The sequence below is a fragment of the Trachinotus anak genome, unplaced genomic scaffold (genome assembly GCF_046630095.1).
Source record: "Trachinotus anak isolate AG129_WGS33_773 ecotype Australia unplaced genomic scaffold, CSIRO_AGI_Tana_v1 ptg000033l, whole genome shotgun sequence".
NCBI classification, from domain to species: Eukaryota; Metazoa; Chordata; class Actinopteri; order Carangiformes; family Carangidae; genus Trachinotus; species Trachinotus anak.
In genome coordinates this window covers 221,912-232,607 of record NW_027273884.1, presented here as the reverse complement: position 1 = coordinate 232,607, position 10,696 = coordinate 221,912, and the positions used below count along the sequence as shown (strand labels likewise).

Sequence of the window (10,696 nt, the reverse complement as noted above, 5' to 3'; positions counted from 1 at the left end):
GGTGGAGGGAGTGACGAAGAAGCCTGTTGTTTTATTGATTTAGTTACACAGAACACATTTTCTGATCAGCTGCTCAGTATGCTGCTGCATGTTTTGACCTAGACACATAATTCGCTCCTGTCTCATTTCAATAATTAGTCAGTGCATGTGGATACACACCCAACTCAAGAAGATGTAGGTGAAATGAAACCAAAACCAGGAATGACCAATTCTGCCTTTTTTTACTTGCTTTTAGAGCTTTTTATCTTCATTCGCCTGAATCGTTATTTTGTTATATGATAGACCTATACCAAAACAGAAATGATCAAATCTTCCAACCCCTTTATATCAAAGAAAGTACACGTATCCTATAAAAAGGTTTTAATTCTGAAAGGATGACCAGATGACAAGAGCCAGGGTTACTAAATACAAATTATATAGCAGTCCCACAAAGATTAGCTTGTTGCAAGAGTGTGAACATAAAATTGCATATCAATTAAATTGGAAAATTAAAGCATACTCTGTATCATATCAGACTGTTTTAGTCTTAAAACAAGATCATTTTGAAGTCAGAAAAAACAGCAGGTTAAACATTGCCAAACACCTCTATTGATTACAATGTGGGACAAGACATTCTGTCAGGGCCTCTAAGAGTGCACACAGCTGTGCCACTGGTTCCACTAATAGAAAGGCAGTAGTAACTGTATGTTACCATATGTTGGTTTTTCTCTACACTCCATAAGGTCAGTGGTTCATGCACATCAGAGACAATCACTGCACATGCAATCATTTCTCAATGGAATCTAGTGTAGGCTGTGGAAATATCGGAAACCTGCCCAACTCTAACGTCTGAGCTTAAACCGTTTCCCTGCTCAACAATTTAAAATGGACAACACAAGCTTCTTTACAATTTAGATAATACACTAACTGACAAATCAAGCTCTTAATGCAACACACTCCTCAGAATGTACCAAACCAGTAAAAAGAAAAACAAAAGACTCGAGAATTAACAATTTGTACATTCTAAAGCTGAACCAGGTTGATGACAAACATCAAGAGTGAGTGGAAAATTCAAAAGTGAGAAAGTCCCTTGTTTTCAGGACATCTGTGATGGAGACATCTGGGCCTTCCTCATTGAGCGCAGGGCCTTCTCCCTTAGGTGCTTCTCTAGGTCATCCAAGGTGTCATCTACTTCACTGTCTGATTCCTGAAAGAACAGTGAGAAATGTTCATAAGACCTTGTTTGCTAAAAAACAAACAAACAAAAAACAACAACAACAAAAAAAACTATAACATAAAATCAATCAATCATTTTACCTTTCTTGAATCTCCATCCTCCTCCACACCCTGGTTTTCTTGTCCATCTCCACTACCAGCGGCGGCACTCTTCTCCTTCTTGTGCTTCTTGTGCTTCTTATGTTTCTTCTCTTTCTTATGTTTCTTTTCCTTCTTCTTCTTCTTTTTCTTCCCACTGCCGTCAACATCAGAGTTCTGCAATAAAACACACTTTTATGAGGACGACATTAAGTGCTACTAAATGACACCATAAACAACGTGAGAATGACATTCAAAGCATTACTGTGCCAAGGAGGGATTATGCCACAATGGTGTTCCTGCTTAATTAAAGACACAATTTCCAGATAATTTTCAACAATTTACTGAACTGGTTATGTGACTCGAGATGCTTTCAAGGACTCTCAATATTAAAAGTCTTTCAAAGTTTAAGAGATGCAATGATGTTGCATATTTAATTGTCAGGAGAGTTCAAAACACTGTAGATTTCAAACTTAATGCACAGAGTACTGAGGTGATGTCATACACCAACGTTATGTGGCAAACACAATCAGGCTATGACATTTTTGTGCTGCATTACTATTTACATAAATATATGCTAGCAATATAGTTTCACTGCAACCTCATTCCAAAACAAAGCCCTAACTGAAAACTAAGGATGCCAGAAAAAATGAAATTCTGGGACATGTACCAACCTAATCATGATTTTGTTGCACATATTTTTGAGGACACATGAAGAACTTTTAAACCAAATTATGGATGTAAAGGCAGACAAATATACCCATAAGATTTAAGACTTAAATTATAAACCTGTGCACATTAATATTATCAACTTTAGGTTAATAAGATCAAATATCAAACCTTGCTTGGGGACTGACTGACGGAACCACTGCTGGCCTTTTTGGCTGGCGGTGGGGACACACTGGCAGAGCGAGACGGTGATGGGGAGGCAGATGCAGGGGCTGGACGTTTCTGAGCTGCGGGTTGAGGGGAAACAGATCTCGATCTGGAAGACACTCTTCTCATAGGCCTGGGGCTCGGAGAGCGTCTGTGGACAAGATACAGGTGACATTAGGAGGACATTCAAAGAGCAACGGTGTACACAAAAAACAGGTTCCAGTGTACAAAAAGAATAAAACGACATCATTCTGGCTGTCACATAAATGCTTGCTTCTTTTACCTCTGGTTGCTGCGTGGCTCTGGGGTGCGCGACACTCTGCGTATGGGTTTGCCACTGTGTGAAGGGGACTGTTGCCTCCGCTGGTTAGATGGAGATGTGCTGGAGGTTTCAAATCGTCCCTGGGGACTGGTGGAACCCCTAAGATTGCGACTGCGGTTAACAGGGGATGGGGAGAGGCGGCTGGCTGCTGCACCAGGGGATCGTGTATCCCTGCTTTGCCAGCCAGAAGGCAACATGGGGCTCCTCCTGTGTCTGGGTGGTGATGAGGAAGATGGAGGTGTGCGTCTCCTTTGAGCAGGAGAACTTCTGCGCTTGGGGGACCTGGAGGGACGTCGCTTGGGCCCTGGAGAGGAGCGTTTTGTGGGAGAGCTAGACATCTTTCTCTTCTGAGGAGGCAACGGTGAGGGGCTGTAGCGACGCTGGATAGGTGGAGAATATCGTCTGGGGGATGGAGATCGTCGACGGGGAGGTGGGGACGGAGACCTGGGTAGCACCAAACACAATTGTCAAAAACTTTTCTGTACTGTCAATTATTATTATTAGAATAATGGCATTGTAAAAAAAATGAATGTGCTTATACCTGCGTCTAAGAGGAGAGGGAGATCTGCGACGTCTTAGGGGAGAAGGGGAGCGACGCCTGCGTCCAGGAGATGGAGAGCGTCTTTTCCTGAAGAGGTACAAAGAAATTATGTAGTCAACATGGATTTTTGATGTTAAACCATTCAGATAATGTGTAAATACTGTCCCTAATGTCTAACCTTGGAGAGGCCTCCCTGTGTCGCCTCCGGGGGGAAGGTGTACGGCTTCGTCTCCTTCTGACGTCACCATTTCTGGCACCTGGCCCTGCTGTCGGCCTCTTGGGCCCCTCATCTTCTGAGGAGGAAGAACCTGTATCTGAAACCACAGAGACAGGAAGCATCAGCAACTGTTTTATTGCAGCCTTAACTGTATGCTGTGAGGAGAAGACACCAAGGTTGGGGTTAGGGCACAGCTTCAAAAGTCCATGAGACGATGAGTGCAAGATGACATGGACAGAGACTCGGTTAGAGAAAGGGGTTGGGTATGGGAGAGGAAAGAACAGGGATAAAAACGCTTTTAACCTGAAGACGACTGCCGATTCTGTCTGCGATACTGACGTCGCTGCTGCACCGAATCTGCTGTTGCCCCTTTCTCATTTTTATCCTCCTCTGAAATGTAGAGCATTGAGTGTCCCATCAGTGTTAACAAAACCAGTGAAACAGACTGCCATGGAAAAGTTACAAATAATACAGAAAACAGATTTATTGGTTTATTTGGTTTGAGGTTTCAATATGGCATAGTGCAATATGACCATATATTTATACTACTACTGTCCCTTGTGTAGGTATAAAGAGTTTTGGTTCACGCCGTTTGTACTGATGAATTAACTGGGATGAACACATGATTATTATGAGATTATTGGGCACAGATTTACTCAGCTATCTCCATTTTATACTGTTTAAAATCTGTCTTGCCAAAAAAAAAAAAAACAAACAACAACTTGTAAAACCCAAAGGTTATTCATTCTTGTGGTGAAATGGGATTCAAGCCTCTGGAAATGTCATCAAGTTTTTTCTGCACAGGTACACCAAGCTTAGCAATCTTAGCTTGTACTGCATTTTCACAAATAATCCTTTCCACCTTGTTGGCACAATGATTGAAATTGAGCATTTTGTAGATGGGACATGCTGAATACACGAAGTATGGTAAATAAATGTAAGACAAAGCTAAGTTGCAATGACCCTAAACATGTGAGAATCCGCATCAACCCCTCCCTCTCGAAAACCTGGGCAAGCAGACTGGGCAAAAAGTGTCCATTACTGACAAGCAGAAGAGGCTGGGAACTCCATAAGACTCCATACTCCGTGAGCTGAGAGGTGACAGGTCATAATGGTTCTTTAATTAGACAGAATTTATCGCTTACCTGAGTCAGACCCTTCAGAATGTCTGGTCTTGGCATTATCAGATGGAGAATCACCCCTTCCTCCTGGTTTTCGCTTTAAACCTGAAAAACAAGGCACCAAGAATTTTAGATGGACTTAAGTATGATTATCATAATACTGTTTTATTATAATGTTTGAAATAATGACTTAGTCCTTACCCATGCACATTTTAATTGCACAGCAAAGTTTTGGTTCTTTGTACCCTCATTTACAAAAGAATTTGTCTGACACAAGATGTTCAATAATAAAACCCAAATTCTAAAGAGCCAGAAGGAGCCAAGGCACTGAAATGGTCATGAGGCTGGCAGTACCAGACAAAGACATAATAAATATAGAGAGCCATGAAAGAATTATAAAGATTATACCAGATGATCTGGGTGGGGAAGCTGAGCCCCGGGCTCTCCTAGCCCGTGGAGACGGTGAACGTCTGTCCTTCCCTGCAGGGCTAATGGAGGTGTCCGGATGATGGATCTGTTTTCGAGGAGGTGTGCTAGATATTCTTTTCATCGCTTTTTTAGGTGAGTGGGAGCCTGAGGAACTGCTGCCAGAGGATGAAGCAGAGCGAGAGCGCCTCCTGCAGCACACAAATACATTAACAGGTTTAAAAAGGAAAGCTAAGGTCCCAAGTCTTGTTCGTGACAAGGATATAATACACACAATACCACTCTGCAGTCATATGCAATATATGACAATAAAATACTATAATAATGAAAACAGCAAGAGATCGCAATGAACTGAGGCTATATCACTTACGGACTCTCCCTTAAACCAACAGACCACCCTGTGCACCCTGCCCAGATTCTCACTGACCTGCGGACTGGAGAGCGTCTGTGTCTGTGTCTGGAGCTAGTGGGACCACGTCGGGGGGGACTCCTTCGACGAGGTGACATTCTCCTCCTGGGACTCTGCCTTCTACGAGGGGAGTAAGATCTGATAGGGTAGAGAGGGCGAATTGACAAAGTTTTCAAACTTTGAAATAATTAAGACGCAAGACTGGATGACATTGTAAGTGAATGCCATAAATATCAGAACTTACCTAGAACGAGAGCGTCGTCTGCGAGAACGGGAATGAGAGCGGGAGCGGTGGTGTGGCCTTTCCCTCCTGCTCTCCTTCTCCCTTTCCCGGGACCTGGGCCTTTCCTCTTTCTTATGAGTTTTCTCTAGGGAAGGTTCTTTGACTTCTGTCACTGAGTCTGCTTTCACTACCTCCACAACTGTGTCACTATAGAGCAGAGAAAACAGATCGAAATGTTCCTTGTCAGGTCATTATTGTAATTTAAAAAAAACAAACAAACAAAAAAAAAAAAAAACAACTATACTGCACTTACTTGACTCACGCAACTTACTAAAATAAAACACTTAATATTCAATTCAAGTTCACTGGAATTTATTTAACATTAAGAACAAATACCTGCAAACTTAAGATTCAAGATAAAAAATTTTGAAGTATTTCACAAACCAGGTGGAAGAAGCTTCTTGGACCACTGGTTCTGGCATGGCTCTTCCTGATGTATCTGGCTCCACAAGCTGCTCTAAAGGTTTGGTGGGCAGCTGCATCAGTGGTGGAGGGGGTGAGCTGCCACCGGCGGGACTGGGTTTGCGCCTTGGGGAGCGTGAGGGGCTACGTTTCCTTTCACGCTTCACTGGTGACCGTCGCCGTGGTGATGGTGACCTTGTCTTCCGCCTGGACAGGGGAGAAAGGCAAGAATAATTTTCTATTTTCTCCAATTAATACACAAATCCAACTTCTGTCCACTGATCTCAATAATGGAAAAAAAAAAAACCCAAACTTTTTCCTCTCACCTCCTCGGGCTCTTTGACTGAGCCCTCTCTCTGGTTTCCTTGTCTTTTTCCTTCTTATCTTCATCCACCTTCTTAAGAGAAGCTAGCTTCTCCTGTTCAATCTACCAGAAATGGAACAATAAGGGATCAAACATATCACTTTCATCAACAATATTTTCCATCTGTACCATCTATAGTGTCTATCTCTACCGTCACCTATTTATTCTGGATTAGTCACACTATGATCATAGCATTTTACAAAAATGTGTCTCCAAAGTTAGATGCATTCTTTCTGCATATCTTTGTCAGACCAGTTTATACCTGTCTTTATCAACCCTTCCATGTACTGTCAGAAGCCACAAATCCAGGACCGTCAGCTTACACAAACACGTTCCCAAAGTTTACTTCAGAGAGAAGCTCACCTGTCTCTGTTTAATTTCCTCTTTCTTCTGTTCCAGAAAAGCAGAGGGGATGCCAGCAATGTTCTCCTGGGCACTCAACAGCAGGGGCCAAAGGTCCTTCATGAACTCACGGGCATTCTTCCCATTCAGGAAGCCTGTCAGGTTGATCTGCATCATCTTGCTGTCTGGATGCTGCAACACACACACGAAGGGAGGAGAGAAAAGCCATATGGCCATTGAAATGTTGGAAGGCAAAAATCAGGGGGAGGTAGGATCCCACAAATGGGGCTTCCTACCCTCTACTCCTCACTAAACTATACCTGTGACTATGTAGTTAACCATACTCAAAACATGTTAGATACTGGCTAGGACATTTAATGTCCTTGGGTCCAATACTGGACTCAATAACCTATCAAAATGAAAGTGTGATTGATTTAAAATCATACTCACAAACTCAAACTGAGAATGCGAGCTAGCTGAGGGGAGACATATCTATTGATATAAATCTGCATGCAATACTGCTGTTATGACCAATTTTCATTTCCCAGATACATAATCTATCATTAAAAAATGCCATATCACAAAAAAAATACTTTGATTTCCTCAGTGATATCCCCACTACTTTACATTTCTGTGTCCCTACCCACCCACTGTTTTCCTGTCTCCCCACAGTCTACACTTCAGGAGTTAAACAAATAGCCACAATACAGAGTGCATTAAAACCCAACACAGCAAGTACAGTTCCGGTGTCTTCAGTGAGTCCCGTGGGATCAGTGGGCACGGAGCTCCCTTGGCTTGCTTCCGCCTCCCTACTGCTTGAGACTCAACCACCTTGAGCTTAATGTTATATCATTTATCTAAATTGCAAGAGACGAACAAGCAATAATGAGTACACAGTCACACAAAAAAGGAGTTTTATTTCAACAACTGATAGAATAATTGTGAGATACCGTAATCTCAATTCAATTAGCTCTTCTTACCATCATACAATAGTACCCTTTAAACTTAGCTTCAACAGCCCAGCCCACCCCCCAAAAGCCAAGGCAAGCAAAATATTTTTTTCTTCTTTTTATTAAAATGATATTTTAATGTGGACAGCTGGTGTGACATAAACCATTATTTATTAAACACATGTCGCTTTTAGCATCTCAGGAGAATTGAAGCCGCTAAGGAGGGTTATATGCATAGATGCCAAAACTTGCATTCAAGTATACTATGGGATGGAAGCCTGGTAACTTTCTAATGGAGGATACTGTGTGTAAATTACTTAGGTTGTTTCCCCTCCATTTACCCTTTTCCTACTTCCAAAGGTAAGTCTGTGGAAATTAGCCATTACCCAGTTATCCCAAATGGTTTAACATGTCAGTGGGACAGCATAAATTGGAGGAAAAAAAAACTCTTGGATATGAGTCTATTTAAATAAAGTAGCCTACAGCCTATGGGATGAAGAACATGCACAGTTTGGTCTTCAAAAGAAAATACATAACATCAGTCATGATTCGCATTACAACTCTGGCAAGAAGGACCAGGTTTTTACAGAGTAACTTAACACCAAGCTGAAAAGTATTGTTCCTTATGGTTGAGAGTCAAAGAGTCAGTTACACGTCTGACCTCATTCACCTGAGATGATGGGTGCTGTCAGAGGTTTTAACAGACTTGTTACAGGGTAATTCGTAAGCTGTAAATCTTGTTTTTGCTGACCTCCAGTGGTTGAAGTTCTCAACTTGCCACAGTGACAGAGATACACCTGAGGCGTGTTCATGACAACCTCACATCACTGTTGGAAAGGGTTACAAGTGCAACAGAGGAAACTTATGACTACACCCAACAGAGGTGCCAAAGATTTGACACTTTCACTTTAACAATGCATTTCAATTTGGTGTCAAAATACTCTTTAGTCTTAAGAAAGTAAAGGAGATCCATTACTCTTAATAGGCTGTGGCACATTGTTAAATCCTCACTGTGTTTATTCTATAATTCCAGTTACATTTAGAGGGATTTGGGTAGTTTAATGATGCACTGCAAATACCTACGGAGAATATGATTATGGCATTGTTCAGGTGTCTTTCACTGACATGATATAGGTGATCCCTGCATATAACTCACCTCAAACCACACACTGCATCATGAAGGGAGAGTTGGGCTCAGTGACTTTGGGCTCAGGAGAGAGCTAATTAGGTGTTGGTGCTATACTTCTGATGCAAGGTATAACATCCATATTGGTTCAGGCCTTTTAAATCATAAATCACATCATCATTAGAAGACTGCTAAATAAAGGCACTTTGTCACATAACAGTAAAACATGGTTATGTCATCATATATCAGATTTATACCAATTGTTACTTTACCCATTCACTTTCAATTTGACTAGGATGTGCAATTATTTGATTATTCCCCTTCTTACTGACTAAGCAATGCCCTCAAATTTATGACAGTTTTGAAAAAACAAAAAATAAACATAATTGTAGATCTTACCTTTTCCTCAAGCTGGTTAAATATGAACTCTATGACGACGTCATCCTCGAACCCCAGAATCTCTGTCACTCGCTGAGTAATCCACGGTTTGATGACTTCCAGGTTCACTTTGGTCATGTCCACCTAAAAGTGAAGCAAGAAACCAAAGGCACCAAGTTAGTAAAGACCAGCAATGAGTAAGTGACCAGAGGATCGACTGGGAGCTGAGGGCTTCACCGTTTCATTCAATGCAAAACAAATGGGGTAAATCGTGTCTGACAAATTATAAAAGGCATTATAAAGCAACAATTTGTTGGGTTAAGATATGAGCACTAACACAGAGGGAAAACCCTTGATGGTGTGGATGATCTTATACCTTCTTGTCCAGACATTCTGCAAATTTCAGCTGCTTCAGCAGTTTCTTGTGCTTGTTGCTGAAACGGTTGTCCTGCTCCGCACTCGTGCCCTAAAAGAAAAATAAACAAACAAATCTTAATGAGCTTATTTGATGAACGCTGACATTCATATCTATACGTATATCAATGCATGCTTCAAACTTGTTCCCAGCGGAACGTTACCGCACTACAAGATACCGGCATTACTGCCATCGAAACCAAAACACACAATTGAAGTGGAGTTAGCTAACGCTAGGCTGCTTGTGCTAACACGCATCCTTAATTAAGTTATAATTTTATTTAACGTTAGTTCGTGTGACCACAGTATCCTGTTGAATTTAAACCGTAAAAATTGAGTCAGATGTGACACGGATACGAGAAGGCTAACCTCTGTTAAGCTAACAGTTAGCCTACTTAATCCTCAACTGAAAACTGACCGGCTAAAATTAGCCACAGTCTGGCGGCTACCTCGGCCGAAACGGCGGTGGTGTGGACGTATTATCAAAAGTCACATTAGAGTCTTTATTTAATACACCCTCAGGTCCACTAATACCCGCTAACGTGAGCGTAGCAGTGGTCGTGACTAGCCCACGGAGACAGAAACGATGCACCGCCCGGGCGCCATCTTTAGCCAAAGCTAGCAAATTAGCAGTAGCTAGCCAGCTATGCTCGTCTATTTCCTGAAAATGTGTCCATCTGCGCATTATTGTGGAAAGGTGTTGGCATGTAAGCAACACACTGTTACATAACGATACAGGGTAACGAACACTATTTTCCGTTAAGACGCGTAGCTTCACTCTGGGAGTTACCCAATTGAAACACGATTAATGGCGAAACCCGAGCTTGTTATCGGTTGATAGACGAAGCCCTGGCCGTGGCCCTCCACCGAATTACATGTGGCACATTATTGTTCCAAACACACAATGTATCTTAACAGCGAGGCACCAAAAGTCAGAAATAAGCTCAAAGATCTTACGCGGAAGAATCCCGCGTCCATTATCGGAGAAAATTGATAACAGCAAGCGCCGATGAGAAAGACGTGTGTGGCCAGCCGGATGGAGGGAGCGCCTCTGCAGGAGGCAGCCAGCATTACATCTGCTGGAGCGAGGGCGGGGGCGGGGAGTACGCGCTCACCTGTTAATGGATCAAATGAAACTGTGTTTGCGTACAGAAGTGTACTTTACTTAAAGCACGACAGCGTCAACAACAAATGTACTTATTAACATTAAAACCGTCCCTTGCGCAGAATGG

At 42.2% G+C, this 10,696-nt stretch overlaps 1 protein-coding gene across 3 annotated transcripts; it reads right to left on the bottom strand.

Moving 5' to 3' along the window:
• Positions 1-345: 345 nt before the first annotated feature.
• On the bottom strand, positions 346-10,569 carry srrm1 (serine/arginine repetitive matrix 1). Of its 3 annotated transcripts, XM_071471449.1 has the most exons (17): positions 10,422-10,569; positions 9,427-9,516; positions 9,072-9,194; positions 6,618-6,788; positions 6,217-6,317; positions 5,873-6,097; positions 5,450-5,635; positions 5,224-5,343; positions 4,779-4,987; positions 4,395-4,475; positions 3,553-3,639; positions 3,211-3,346; positions 3,033-3,119; positions 2,453-2,935; positions 2,134-2,320; positions 1,297-1,470; positions 346-1,186 (listed from the first exon to the last, which is right to left on the bottom strand). In XM_071471449.1, exons 1-17 carry the CDS (start codon positions 10,533-10,535, stop codon positions 1,076-1,078), a joined length of 2,685 nt encoding a protein of 894 aa, XP_071327550.1. In that variant the 5' UTR covers positions 10,536-10,569; the 3' UTR covers positions 346-1,075. The 3 variants fall into 3 exon arrangements, with proteins under 3 accessions (XP_071327550.1, XP_071327551.1, XP_071327552.1); XM_071471450.1 differs by lacking the exon at positions 3,553-3,639; XM_071471451.1 differs by lacking the exons at positions 9,072-9,194; positions 9,427-9,516; positions 10,422-10,569 and adding an exon at positions 8,703-8,831.
• Positions 10,570-10,696: the final 127 nt, after the last annotated feature.